At 50.6% G+C, this 15,119-nt stretch overlaps 1 protein-coding gene across 2 annotated transcripts; it reads right to left on the bottom strand.

Moving 5' to 3' along the window:
• Positions 1 to 6,708: 6,708 nt before the first annotated feature.
• ttc22 (tetratricopeptide repeat domain 22) lies at positions 6,709 to 13,395 on the bottom strand. Of its 2 annotated transcripts, XM_039735468.1 has the most exons (8): positions 12,326 to 13,395; positions 12,160 to 12,215; positions 11,934 to 12,049; positions 10,618 to 10,736; positions 10,357 to 10,518; positions 10,056 to 10,208; positions 9,330 to 9,731; positions 6,709 to 7,048 (listed from the first exon to the last, which is right to left on the bottom strand). In XM_039735468.1, exons 1-8 carry the CDS (start codon positions 12,872 to 12,874, stop codon positions 7,016 to 7,018), a joined length of 1,590 nt encoding a protein of 529 aa, XP_039591402.1. In that variant the 5' UTR covers positions 12,875 to 13,395; the 3' UTR covers positions 6,709 to 7,015. The 2 variants fall into 2 exon arrangements, with proteins under 2 accessions (XP_039591402.1, XP_039591401.1); XM_039735467.1 differs by lacking the exon at positions 6,709 to 7,048 and having other exon boundaries at positions 7,353 to 9,731.
• Between the last annotated feature and the right edge of the window lie 1,724 nt (positions 13,396 to 15,119).

The raw sequence follows: 15,119 nt of genomic DNA on the forward strand, positions 1-15,119 counted from the left end.
CACGACGACCATCAGCTGTCCTAAGCAAGCATTTCACGTGACACACTGAGGACGCGCCACACACCAAATACAGTGGCGTGCAAAAGTCTGGGCCCCCCGTTACTGTGAAGAGTTCAGTGAGCAGAAGGTGAACCAAAAGGCATCGAGTTAAAGACGATGGCACGTTTGCTTTCAGCATTTTATAAACTGATCAAAAAAAATGAAAGGACCACTCTGAAAACCCATGAGACCTCAATGGGAAAAAAAAACATCCTGCTGGCCATCTCTACTGATCTGGACTGGTATGGTGATGTGTGAGGAGCAAAAGGATGGAAATGAAAAAGATCAACAGACAGAGGGACCCCCTGAAAATCAAAGGGAAAAAATGAGGCAGCAGGCAGGCAGGCGAGTCCATTTGGTGAAACGTCACTGCAGCAACTCCAAATGGTCCTCAGTAGTTTGTATGACAGGCCTGACAACGTCCTAAAGAGACCGCAGATGGTGGCCTCCCAGATCTGGACCAGGGCGTCACTGAGCTCCTGAACAGGCTGAGGCGTCGGATGGACCCAAACATAATGTCCCATCCAGAGGTGTCAGGCGAGTGAGCATAAGGGGGGGGCAGTCAGTGGAATCAAGTCCTTCATCTTCTCTCCACATGAGGCTGGCCAGGTGGGCATTGTCTCATGTGCACCAGGAGGAACTAGCAGAGGGTCTGACAAAGGGGCCAAGGATTTCATCCCAATATCTAATGACAGTCAAGATGCCCACTGTGGTCTAGCCTGTAGAGGTCTGTGCCTCTGTCCCTCCATGGATATGCCTGACCATCACTGACCCACCACCAAACCGGTCAAGCTGAACAGGCAGCATAACGTTCTCCACGGCTTCTCCAGACACTTTCACGTCTGACATGTGCTCAGGGTGAACCTGCTCTCATCTGTGAAAAGCACAGGGTGTCCGCCAGTGGTGGACCTGACAATTCTGGTACTCTGCGGCAAATGCCAATTGAGCTCCACGGTGCCCACTAGAGGACACAGTCGGGCCCTCAGGCCACCCTCGTGAAGTCTGTTTCTGATTGTTTGCTCAGAGACATTCACACCAGTGGCCTGCTGGAGGACATTTTGTAGGCTCTGCCAGTGCTCATCCTGTTCCTCTTTGCCCAATGGAGCAGATACCGGTGGGTCCTTCTGGTGGGTTAAGGACCTTCTACGAGGGACCCTGTCCAGCTCTCCTAGAAGAACTGCCTGTCTGTCTGTCTCCTGGAATCTCCTCCATGCTGCCCTTGAGACTGTGCTGGGAGACACACAGCAAACCTTCTGGCAATGGGAGGCACGTACTGATGTGCCATCCTACCTGTGCCAGCTCTGTAGGGTCCAGGTATGGCCTCATGCTACCAGTAGTGACACTAAGCGTAGACGAATGCAAAACGAGTGACAAAACAGATGAGGAGGGGAAAATGTGAGTGGCACCCTTCAGCCGTTAACCCATTCATTCCTGTTTTGGGGGTCATCTCATTGTTGCCCCTCCCCCCAGTGCACCCAAGCAGCTGAACTGATGAGCTGATGAGCCCCCCTGCTACTTCACTGAGCAGATCAACGGCCCACCAGTCTCACTGACTTGTCACGATACTCGGATTCAGAAGGGTGCTTTTCATTTTTTTGAGTAGTTTATAAGACTAGTCTGCTGTTTTTGGTTTTTTTACAATTTTAAATGTGAATAAAAGAAAGGAAGAGCCGTGCAAAAGTTTAGGCACCCCAAGATATCTGAGGTCCAAGGTGGTCCTAGACCTCCATTAGCTCGGCTCATTTACTGTCATCATTAGGTGATGCAGATGTCAAAGCTGAATACATTCTCGGACCCTCTAAGCAGCCTTGAGACCCTCTAAGCAGCTGCCCAGCACTCTGAAAGATAAAAGAATCTCAGGAGAAGGCGATGGACGAGGAGACAGCAAAGCTTTTTTTAGGTCGATGTCTCCTCAGCTCGTAACGTTATTAAGAAACAGGAATGGTGGAGGTCAGGGTGAGATCTGGAAGACCACCAAAACCTTCTGTAAGAACGGCTTGTGGGATTGCAAGAAAGGCAAATATAGACCCCCATTTGACTGCAGACCCTGGAGTGGTGGTCTGCTGCTGTACTGTGTGGTGACACCTCAGCAAATAGGACCATCCTGGTGGAGCCGGCAGAAGGAAACCTTTACTGCATCTGAGCCACAAAACTCAGCGCCTCAAGTGTGCAGATGAACATCTAAACGAGTCTGGTGGGCCAACCAAGTCACAATAGAAGTTGGTGGCCACAATGTGTACAGGTGTGTTTGGGGAAAAAAGGGGTCTGAATGCCAGGAAAAGCATGGCGGGGGAATCTGTAAGATTTTGGGTTTGAGTGACAGCCAACGACACAGGGACACGTCATTGGCAGAGGGGGAGACTGGAGTCAAATAAAGACCCCCAAATCCTGGAGGCAAAAAACACAGCATCTGTAAAAAAAAGGAGAAGGTATAAAGGGGACAAGATGAGGAGCCGACACACACCTCCTGATCCACAGTGGGACACCTCGAGAGGCGCAAGCTGACGCCTCTGCCACGGCCCTTGCAGCCCCCCGACCGGGACGGCCCAAGAACCTCACAGAATTAGGAGCCTTTCAGAAGGGCAAATGGGTGAAAAGACCTCAAGGAAGAACAGAAGACTCAGCTGGCAAAAAAAAAGCATTTATAAGCTGTGATACCCGCCAAAGGGGGTCTTACTAAATTCTGAGCATTTTTGTTTCGGGCCATCTTCATTTTTATTTTGGTATTCTGCGCCTGTGAATGATGGAAATACAAATGCAACTTCAATGAAAATCTTAAAGAGATGTGCCAGCTTTGACTCGGTGCCCTTGGGTGGGCAGTTCATCTTCTTCACATTTGAAGCCAGGGGGCCCAGACCTTTGTGTGCCACTCTCAGCCTCATGTGGGACCACCAGCAGCAGGCCATTCATGTGAGTTGTTTATCCGCTAGTTTGGTCCTCCGAGACGCCTGCATGACTTGGGGTCACAGTCAGAGGTGGGACAGGACGCTGGGTGGGCAGTCATGTCCGTCGTCCCATCTGTGCTCTGCTGGAAAATATAAAGTGCAGACCTCAACAGTGAAAGGCAGGAATGAGGGGACCCCTCTGGTGGGCAGTGACTGGCTGGCTGCAGTGCTCTGTGATATCAGAGGGATGCCAGCTTGGGACTCATCAGAGCTGCCGGGGGTCCGATTGGGGCTGTTGGGTACAAGGAGGCCGGCATGACGTTTTAAAAGGGGGCCAGAGACACCAAAAAGGGAGGAGTGTTTTGTGTTTCGTGTCTGAAGCTCCTGTCAGTCTGCCTGTGGTGTCTTGTTTTGAGCGGTGGTCTGTCCTGCACGTGAGGACGGTCTGAGGAATTGTAGTCATCCTGTGAAGATCCTGATCCCACTCACCCGTCTTCATCTCATCAGGAACTACCGGTACGACTGACCTTTACATTCCCATACAGCGCGCTGACCTCCGGACCGTCTGCCCCCATCTCTGCATTTCATCCGTTGTCGTTTTCCATGGACTTTACAGCGAGTGTGTATTGTTGTGGTTTGTTGTCATCGCCTGGCTGGGATTGGCTCCAGCAGACCCCTGTGACCCTGTAGTTAGGATACAGCAGGTTGGACGATGGCTGACTGACTGACTGACTGACTGACTGGCTGACTGACTCCTCACTAATTCTCCAACTTCCCGTGTAGGTAGAAGGCTGAAATTTGGCAGGCTCATTCCTTACAGCTTACTTACAAAAGTTGGGCAGGTTTCATTTCGAAATTCTACGCCTAATGGTCATAACTGGAAGCTATTTTCTCCATTAACTGTAATGGAGTTGAGCTGGAAAGCGTGGGGGCGGAGTTTCATGTGACATCATCACGCCTCCCACGTAATCACGTGAACTGACTGTCAACGCAGTGCGTAGAAAACCAGGAAGACCTCCAAAAAGCGCTTAAGAAAACATGCATTATATAATTGAGAAGGCAGCGAAACAATAAGAAGCGAAGCGAAAGTGACATATACTACCATATTCATGAGTGCTGCTACCTCAGAAAGAAAGCAAGGTGTAAACCTAAACTTTAAATTAAGTTCATAGACAGGCTACCGCTGGCGTTTCACATGCCCACAGGTAATGCGGGATACAAGTTTAATGAGAGGACGAGGATATAAACGAGAGTTTTGATCACTTTGTAACTAAGTTAAAATTGTAGGTGAAGGGGTGTGCTTATGCAAATTCCGAGAGACTGTGTTTGTGGGGATTGACAGTTAAGGCGGGTGGGGGAGTCACGTCATCATCTCCCTCCCATTCATCTCATTTCGCTCTGAGCTGAGCTCGCTAACGCCGCCTTCGAAGCAACTTCGTCAGACTGCCACCAAATACTCACAGAAAAATCCACAAGTTAATACACACGCTGTCTCTAGAGTTTCTACACACTGAATCCTCCAGGCACTACTTACAAAAGGTCACATTGACAATCGTGTTACGTTATTTTTAAAATCTTTCCTTTTCTTAGCACAAGCACAGCTGAGAAGCTTCGATGCATGTGCTCCATAACGCGTTAAAAATAATGCATTTAATCACACTTTGCATTACAAGCAAAGGGGAGCTTTTGTCAATGCATGATTTCCTGGTACACGATTACATTGATCAGCGCATCCCGATTCATTTTACCCTCGCACCACCTTAGTTTGAGAAGAAGTATGAAAAATATGAGGTTAACACAGAAAAACAGATCACCAATTCAAGCTTTATGAATAATCGATTCGCCATCAATAATTGTTTTGGTAAAGCCATCCTCCTTCCATTTTATAATTTTTCCGCCACTAGCCATGATTAAATGAGCGGTAAAAAAGTAAGAGCAAAGCGAGGGTGACTTATTTAGGCAGGCATATATATGACAGCAACACTCATGACAATGTCAATCATGTTACGTTATTATTAAAATGTTTCCTTTTCTTTTCATTACTTTAACACACTACTTCTCCTGCAGGCGGGTATTTTGCTATATATATAATATATGAATGACCTCCAAAGAGCGCTGAGACTTTTGATATCATGAACGTGTCTGTAAAAACTGTGGTCTCCTGCCCAGCAAAAGTCGAGCAGCCAGCGCGTGCATAGCTGTGCCGCCTTTGAGACGCTGACTGCGCTTCTGCCTTAAGTCAAAGTGAGCACTTTTAATTTTTTCATCCTCCCCCTGCGCTATAGCCCAGACAAGTGCAAACACGGACCCCTTTTCTACACCACGGCAAAATAATATTAAGGCGATTCACACTTTCTTTTGCACGTATACGATTATGAGGTCCTCAGCTCGGATTATGAAGACACGCACACGAGTGGAGGACTGACAGTGCCATCACAGCCGATTAATGGCGAGGACGCCTCACCAGGCTACACAAGACCCACCGCGACTGTCCCAAAAGGCGATCATAACGTCAGCGAACACATCTCTCTATACTATATAAAAGAAAAAGGCAACTTTCCTTTCTTTACACCTTTTATCCCAAACCAAAGCCTTTCTCTCTTAACACTGCAGAGGACACAAAACTAATTTTCTTTAAATGCTGCAAATACCGGTAAGGCACATTAGTGCTCAATGTACCTGTACTTCTTAAAACGTTAATGTTTTACTGTTTAATAACTTATAGACTATATTTTATTATTTTTCCCTTGCATTTAGTGACCAAAGCTATACACACACACACATACATACATACACACATATATATATATAATTTGTGTGTGTGTATGTATGTATGTGTGTGTATATGTAGATATGTATATAGATATGTAGATATGAAGATATGTATGTGTATATATGTATGTATGTATGTATGTATGCGTGTGTGTGTGTGTATATATATGTGACAGCAGCAATCCAAGCTGTGAGAAAACAGTAAAAAGGAGGCGTGTCAGACGTCGTGGTACATTTTCTGATGCAGCTGCCGAAAACAACTTTGTGACGCTGCCGCCAAATACACAAAACAATTACTTTGACAATCATGTTACGTTATTTTCAAAATGTTTCCTTTTCTTTTTCATACCTTCTTTAACACACTACTTCTCCGCTGCGAGGAGCGGGTATTCTGCTAGTCTGGAATAAATAAATGACCGTCGTGGCACCAGACCGCTCCAACGTAGGCACGTCCAGCATGTGATGGCCTGAGACCACCGTGACGGCACCATGGAGGTCCACTTGTTTAATGCATTTGGCTCACAGCACAATCCATTTTAAAATAACAAAAGGAGGTCCCAGGTTCAGGTGGGTCCTTGGAGCTGCCAAGGAGCGTGGAGCCAACCTGGAGTGTCACCCCCATGCGCTGACTGTGTCATTAACTCCGACCGCTGTGGAAACTAGAACACATAATACAAGGTGACAATGACATGTGTTACTAATGTGCTGATATAAGCAACGGACTGACACAAGTGTGTGTGTGACAAGAATATCAATGAATGAAGCAGGGTGACAGCAACTGGAAACAAAAGAAGGTTCTGTATGTGGGAATAAAAATAAAACTGTGATGACATAGAAAAAAAAGAGGAAACAATGAAGAAAACGTACAAATAGTGCAGAAAAGGCCACAGAGAGGTGAAGACGGGGAGGTGAGAAGAGCAAAAAACTCACTACTCACCCGCACACTCGCTACTCACTCGCTACTCACCCGCACACTCGCTACTCACTCGCTACTCACCCGCACACTCGCTACTCACTCGCTACTCACTACTCGCCCGCACACTCACTACTCGCCCACACACTCGCTACTCGCCCTCACACTCGCTTCACAATTCAGTAAAGTGGAGTCGACGGAGAGGAGAAAAAGAAAAAGTCCGAGCCACAATGGACCTTGATGTGCCTTCTTTGTCAAATGTGTGTGTGTGTGTGTGTGTAGTGAATGAGGATCCTTATGGGTCAAGTCAGGGGGCTTGGCTCCAGTTCTGGGGGCTCCTGTGGCTGCAGCTTCTCATTCGGAGCTTTCTCTTCATCGTTGACTCCTTTTCCCTTCGTGTGCTAAATCACTTGGAGGCTTCACACTGTCTGGTCTGCAGCTGCATGAGAGAGAGAGAAAGAGAAAAAGAAAGAGAGAAAAAGAGATAAGGAGAAAATGAGAGATGGAGAGAAAGAGAGAAAGAAAGAGAGAGAGTGAGAGATGGTGAGAGAGAGAGGGTGAGAGGGCACGTGCGCGCGGTGGGCTTTGTCCCCCGAGTCCCCATGGCCAGTACAGATTAAGACCTCCAGAGACCCTCAGCACTTTCACTTTCAGAGAGGGTTCGCACACCAGCCACCTTAAAGCCTCCCACTGCTCAGTGTGGTGCTGAGGGGTCCCAGTCCAGGTGGTATGTGGTGTGGCGGGTGTGGCACCTCATAAAGCGTCAAACCCCATTTTGTTTTACAAACTGAAGGCCCACAGACAGTGTTTTTATCTTTTTATTTCTCTTTATTTATTTTTTTGTGTCCCGTTTGCTCATCCTTTTCCTAATTGCCCCCTCAGATGAGACCCTCAGCGTGTCTGCTTCTTGACGTATCCATCCCTTCTTGTCACCTTGCTGTCCTGTTGGGATTTTGAATGCAGTGAGGACACAAACTGCCCGCGGAGCGCCGTGCCCTCTGCACTCCCAGCACATCCTGATCTTCTATTCGGACTTTTCTGCTAGCGTTTTTATGATTGTTCAGATATGGATGACATTTTTTTGTCATTTAAAATGGCAGCCCCCTTTTGTGTCCCCTGCTTCAGCCTCACCGGTTGTCCATGTGGTACATCTGGTGATAGAAAATGTCTGTGGTGCCCCCCTTGTCCAGACGATGCCCTAAGCACCTGCTCATTATGCTTACTGGTGACTCGAGCTGCGCCCGCAGGATGCCCATAGAGTGTTAGGTGACTGAGGGCGTCTGAGGTCCAGCTGGCTTCATAACGAGTGTTCTTTTATTTTGTTTTTTTGTCCCGAAGCCCACTCTTACGTGTGCTACTTGTCTTTGAGGGTCTCCACTGGCTTGTGCGGCCCCTCGTAGCTCCCATTGCTTGTCCAGGACCATCTCATCCTGGGACAAGTTCTTTGCACGTCAAGTTGGTTCTTCCTGCTTTTAAAAACTTCCTGCTGTGTAGAAAACCCCAAATCCTGACTGTATGGCAGGCTGCCCAGCAGCACACCACCTGAACTTGGCCCGTGTGATTGAGTGCAGCGAGGGTCCCTTTAACATTTCACATGTCACTTCTTTCCAGTATGGCGCCTGTGACGGACCTCAACACTTCTACAGTCCTTTCTGGGACCTTCATGTGGACGGCGCTCTTCAGAACTAAAAATGGCTCCCCTATGGCATCGCTTTGAAGGACCACTCATTTTGAAGAGAGCAGACCCCCAGTCAGTCGGAGACCATCGTTAGTCGAGACAGGCCTGTGAAGCGAGGCGGCCATTGGCCTGTGACGAAGGCAATGAACCGTCCACTCGATGGTCAGACTATTGGAGCACCAGCTGAGGTGGACAGACGTCACCCCACATTGTCCACAGTGGGCATTCAGTATTACTGGACTTTGATGACCTGTTGCCCCCACCACTTGGTGCATAGAGCGTGCCCATGTTTTTCTTTCATAAGAGGTGCCCAGCGAGTATGAGTGCCCACTCAGTATCATCAGAGTTCGATGACCAAAGCCCCCACACACCCCTCCACTTTCAGATGACAGCGCCCTAGTCAGACACCTGTGTCACCTAATGGATTGACTGTCTCTCTCTCTGTGCCAGCCACTGAGCCCCCCGGCCAGTCCGGACCCTGTGATGTTGTCAAGTCCCACGTCACACACGTATGTTTTGTACTCGCGTAACAACTCCATGGTCAGCCGGGCCCCCTGACTGCGCCTCCTTCATCCTCTGATCTGTTTATGGTGGGGTACGAATGACACGTCTGACTGTCACCTCTTTACTGTCACGTGGTCAGGGGATGGTGACATTTTGACTTGCAGGTGCCGTTCCTTGTTTTGGCTTCCCCTCCGTAAACCCGTCACATTTCTGACTTTTCGTGCCTTTATCTCCCTTTGTTTGCCGTCCGTCCTCACGTCCGCTCTACACGCCTCGTGCGTTTCTCATTTAGTCAGACATCCATGAAGCCCCCCAGCCTAAACGGGGGACCTCAAGTCCTGATCCCAGAGAGTCTGACAGGTGAAGTTTAAAGCACCTGCTGTTGGTCCGTCCGCCCTCGTGTGATATAGCGCCTTTCGCGGCATCACAAAGACAGCGACCTGGTCAGCTCGGTCCTCCTGGGCTCCACGGTGCTCAGCAGCAGCCTGACCAGGTCCAGCTTGCCGGCCCTAATCATGGCCCTGGACAGGTCACTCACCTCGGCCGTGTGGCTCCGACAGACGGCCTGCAGCTCCCGGCGCACCTGCTCCAGCGGGTACTTCTCCTCAGCCTTGCCCAGCCACTCCTCAAGCTCAGCAATCACTGCCTCGGCGCCGGCTTTCCTCTGGCTGTACAGGGCCAGGAGCGCCTCCAGCAGACCCCGGAAACTCTCCGCCTGCCCGCCATCGTCCATCTCGACGGCCCTCTTGAAGCACTCGGCCGCGTTCTCCTCCTCTGATTTGAGCAGCAGGCACTTGCCCCTCAGCAGATGGATCTCGGGCAGCACGTCTCCCAGTTCGTCCTCCAGGGCCTTGGACAGGAACACCAGGGCTTTGTTAATGGCGGCCTCGTCCACCAGGTGGCGCTCTTGCAGCGCATCGACGCCCATGTAGTAGTAAACCTGATTGGGTGCAAAGCAGAACGAGTGAGCGAGGGAGGGTCACCACTGGGGGGCGCCAGTCTCAGAGGCCACTGACACAAGCAGGGAGATGTTCTCAGCCAGTGTGTCCTTCAGGCCCCTTCTCCTTCACCCACTGACACCCCATTCCCAGTTCAGATCCCCAATCCTGCACTCTGAGGCCCTGGACTGGGACATCTGCTCAGACACCATTGGCCTCGCTTTAAAACCAGTTGGAATGAACTGGTGACTGTGGTCAGAATAAAGAGTGGGCATGCAAGGTGCTATATAATCATTAGGAGCCAGTAAACTGATGCTTATGCCCACCTGTCCGATGTCCAGGTGTGTCTTCAGACAGGGGTGCACCTCCACGATGTTCTCCAGGTCAGTCTTGGCTTTACTGAGGTTCTCCCGGTCAGGGACCCCACTGAATCCAAGCTTCACCCGCTCCAGGTCCCGCACGTATGCGGTGATGTGGACCTTTAATCGAGAACGTACAATCAATGGTGGCTCACCCTAATGGCCTGCCCCTTCCAGCTCGGGGGACTCATAACTCCCAGTGGTGACGCTCTGTGGCCCATTCATGCCCCTCCGGCTGCCCACATTACCCATCTTCAGCATCAGGTACCTTGGCTCGCGTACTGTATGCCTGCCAGTTGAGTTCTGGGTTGGCCAGTATGTCCAGTGCCATGTTGCACACTCCAGTTGCCATGTCGTGCTTTCCTATGAAGAGGAAGACTTTGGCCAGGCGGTTTAGGATGAAAGGATCTTCTTTAGCGAGTTCAATGGCCTGTAGGGGGAGACACAAAGAGTTTGGACATCCTGAGGACACGTGGAGTCACAGCAGTGCCAGGGGGTCCACGAGTGACCGTGCCAAGGGAGCTCTTACCTTATAGTAACAGTCCAAGGGGTCAGTGCAGGTGAAGCCTTCATCATGGACGGCCATTGGCACCACTAAGAAGCTCTCCTGACGTTCGAGCATCACTCCGATGTAGCACCAGGTGAGAGCTGCACGGGGAAACAGAGCATCAGACTTGATAGGAGCAAAGCCTGGACATACTGGGGGGCCGTGAAGAGACCACTGCACAAGTGTGCAGCATCTTCTGCAAGATCCCTAAACATCTGCACAGACCATGCAAAGCGAACTCAGCGAGACCCTCGGCTGCTGGGCGGACTTCATGGAGGGTCTTTGTCAGGAACGACTGAACTGAGCAAACGGTCTGCAGCTTCTCCTGTGAGGACCCCCACAGCTATAAAGGCAGCCTGAATGCAGCCAAGGACACTTGACAGCGGCGTAAACTGCAGGAGAGTTCTTAGACCACCCTGAGCTGTAAGGACACCAAGTTGAATCTTCTGGAAGACCCCCAAAACTGTCTAGCCTGAGCACAGCAGTTTCTTCACGACCCCTATGTGTCTCTGCAGACTTCAGGGAGCATCTTGTATATGAACCACCCTGAGCTGCACACATGACAGACCCCAGAGCTGTGAGAACAGCACATTGCTTCTTCGGGAAGCCCCCCCCCCACATGCCCAGTGTCATTCATTTTTGTACCCTGAGCCCCCCTCTGTCCTCACAGGCTGCCTTTTTATGCCTTGTCACAGACGGCCGGGGTCCTTGTCTGGCCGGGACGCCTCTTCACTGTATGGTCAGAACAGTACCTACCCCGGGACCCTAGATGGCAGCCCCCCTGGGTGGCAGTGGTGCCTCGGATTCCCGCACTTCAGGGTGGGCTATAAAAGGAGCCAGCAGCCAGAGTCGAGAGGAGAGAAGAAAAAGAGGAGAAATATTGTGATTGTGCTATTGTGCTGATTGGGACTGCGTTGGGCCTGTGGGAACGGCAGAAGAAAAGAAGACAAAGACCACCTGCTCCTTCACTCTGATCTGATCGGCCCACCACTAAGCTTGGTGGATGCACAGACTTCTTTTGTGAGACCCCCAGAGCCGGTAAGACACCATGTTGTGTCCTATGGAGGACCCCCCACCTCAACATGTCTCACCCTCCTTCTTTTACAACACCTCAGCTGCGCAGCCTGCAGTCGGCCCCCTTATGCCTCATCATCACCCCGGGCTGAGACCCCCAGAGTTCTGCTAGAATCCTCTCGGCCTGCACAGATGGCATGCAGATGGTGATGAGACCCACAGAAAGCTGCCTTATACCAGACTATACGACCGGGCCACCCCCCCGGCTGCGGGTTCAAGCGTACCTCTGTGGTGCAGGTTGCTGGACTTGATGGCATCACGGAGCAGCTTTAAGGCTCTGCCATAGGAGGCCCCCCTCACCCGCTCACTGCTCTTCTGGTTACCCAGAATGCCATCCAGCCTGCAAAAAGGGGAAGACAAAACAATGTGGCTTGGTGGTCCACTTGCCCAAAGGCCCCCAGAGTCACATAACAGATGACCCCTCCCGGCACCCCTACCTGCTGGCTTTACCTGATCATCATCGCTGCCATGCTGAAATGCCAGCTTCTCTTTTCTTCAATGGGAATCTAGAAAGAGAAGCTCACTGGTGTCACAGTCTATGAGCAGGTGGTCACTGGACACTCAACGGTCCTCCAGAGTGAAGCCCACCCGGACCCCCAGCCGCCAGCCCACTCACCTCTTGACCACCGTACTCGATGGCCTTGTCGTAGGCGCCGATGGCCGCCCTCAGCTTCTCAGCCCGCTCCTGCTCTGAGCTCAACCCGACGTCGTAGGCGTAGGCGTAGGCCTGCTCTGCCAGGCAGCGTGCGGACAGCAGCCGCCCCCCTTCTCTGAGGCCCATCAGAGCGGACACCTTGTCCACACATTCGGCCCCCTCCGCCTCCCGCCTCAGCTTGTCGTACACGAAGCCCAGGTTGGCCCAGGCGTTCAAGTTGTGGGGGTCCTCCTTGCAGATGCTGGCAAAGTTGTCCTCGGCCTCGTGGAAGTCATCCAAGTGGAAGGCGAAGAGCCCCAGGAGGTGCCTGATGGCGTACTGCTGCGGCCCCACCTCGGACTCCAGTTCCAGCCTCAGGCTGTCCCGCTTCAGCTTGATGTCCCTGTGCCTCAGCCTGGTGGGGACGGTGAACTCAAAGTTGACATTGAGAGCCAGGGAGAAGTGTCCAGGGATGAAGTCCATCTCACTGATCAGCTGCTCGATGTCCGCTGTGCTGCCTTCCTCCCCCATTTTGCCTGCTGCCGGGAGACGACTTCCTGAAATTCCAGTTCTGCCGGCAGTGGGAGTGGCCGCCCGCTGGGCTCGGAGAAGCAAACGCAATGAGGGAGTCCCATGTGACCAGTGGTAGCACTCGCCACGCTGCTGGGGTCAACACCCATGGGAGATCCTGATTATCAAAGCCCAGAGGCCTGACCCTCGCATGAAGGTAATGGGATAGGTGGCAGGAGCCCGAGACCCCAGGACAGGTGAAGGAAGTGATGGTGGCAGACCAATCCCCCTGGAATGTGGCTCCTCCGGATCTCCGACAGCCGCATGGCTCACCGCACAGCCTGCCGTGCTCCTCCTCGCTCATCTCTGCCAACATTAGGGGTCCACAAGTCTCATCAACGTGATGCCAGCTGAGCTGGGGTGCAGGACAGACCTCTCACAGTCATCTGTGTATCTTCCTATCTAGCGCCCTCCTCAGGATGGCAAACTCATTACAATACAATACAATACAGTTTATTTTTGTATAGCCCAAAATCACACAGGAAGTGCCGCAATGGGCTTTAACAGGCCCTGCCTTTTGACAGCCCCCCAGCCTTGACTCTCTGAGAAGACAAGGAAAAACTCCCAATAAAAACCTTGTAGGTAAAAATGGAAGAAACCTCGGGAAAGGCAGTTCAAAGAGAGACCCCTTTCCAGGTAGGTTGGGCGTGCAGTGGGTGTCAAAAGTAGGGGGTCAATACAATACAATATACACAACAGAACAATTCCTTAAGACAGCATAATAAAAATTTTAGAAGTACGGTTTAACAGTAGATGATATGACATAATTAGGTTTGGATATTTTTAGTGTCCTGGAGACCTCATCCATCTAGCTGCATCTCCATTTGGCCATGCCACGGCTGAAACGTTGCTCCGATGAAAGGACCCCTCTTTCCCATGATTCCTGTGATCCTCCATCAGGGATGACTTTACCATAGGCAGGAAAACAACTTGGCAGGTGGGCTGTGGCACCAATGGCCACATTTGGGTACCGAGAAAAGAAACAGAATAGGTGAGGGTTAGTATTCAATTATAATTATCATGTTACTTATGTTTTAGTGCTAATGACTAACAACAGAGATGCAGTCTGTACAGTTAATCAGCAGCTCTAGGCAGGGTGTGCTAAACTGAAGTAGTGAGTCTTCAGCCGGGATTTAAAGGCTGAGACTGAAGGGGCATCTCTTATAGTGGCAGGCACACCACTCCACAGTTTAGGGGCCCTGTAACTGAAAGCTCGACCTCCCCTGTTATTTTATTAATCCTTGGAATCCTAAGCAGACCGGCATCTTGAGATCTTAATGTGCGCTCAGGTTTGTAAGTCATGATAAGTTCAGACAAGTAAGCCAGATCTCCGCCATTTAATGCTTTATATGTTAAAAGGAGAATTTTAATATCTGCCCTAAACTTAACTGGGAGCCAGTGTAAAGATTTAAGAACTGGGGTTATGTGTTCATATTTTCTTGTTCTTGTAATAATTCTTGCAGCGGCATTTTGGATTAACTGACATTAAAACTGTCTGTGCCTCGCTAACAGGAGCCTTGGCGCAATACAAGAAGAAATCCAACCAAAGTGGGGTGGCAAAGCCTTGCAGTGCCAGTGTCCTGAGCTCAAATCCCTCATACAGTCTGCAAGTTCTCCCTGTGCCTGATTTCTCCAGCAGACCCCCGTGACTCTGTGTTAGGACATAGCAGGTTGGACAATGACTGACTGACTGACCCCACTTAGACCTGTAGGGGGCAACAGCTTGTAGCAAAGCCCGACTTCCAGGGGAGCGCAGAGGTTCCCACTAAATTGAGCACTGAAGTCGCTTCGCTTTTAAAATGAGGGTCAGAGAGAAACAGGCCAACACCCGAGCCGAGCCCACGGTAACCCACCCTGACACTTAAATATTAACAACACCCCAGGAAAAATATCCAAATTGATGAAATTTATATATTCCTTATTGACTAGAATAACTAATTAGAAACATGATAAAGTAAAGTGAAGGCAAAAATACAAAACGAACCTCACGAACACGAAACCCCCTGACGATGTTTAGAGCCCTGAAGTCTTTACAGTTGGCGATGACGGCGGATCTTCATCTTTGGAACCGCTGGAGCCCCGAGTGAGTCGGCCCAGCAGTGATGATGACCACGGTATGCGTTCTCAGCCTGGACTATGGGACTGGAATGGCTACCGCCTACAAACTTCTTACGGGTCCTGATGAGGCACTGTGGGTCGCCCTTAA

This window comes from Polypterus senegalus, chromosome 14 (genome assembly GCF_016835505.1).
Source record: "Polypterus senegalus isolate Bchr_013 chromosome 14, ASM1683550v1, whole genome shotgun sequence".
Taxonomy (NCBI): Eukaryota; Metazoa; Chordata; class Cladistia; order Polypteriformes; family Polypteridae; genus Polypterus; species Polypterus senegalus.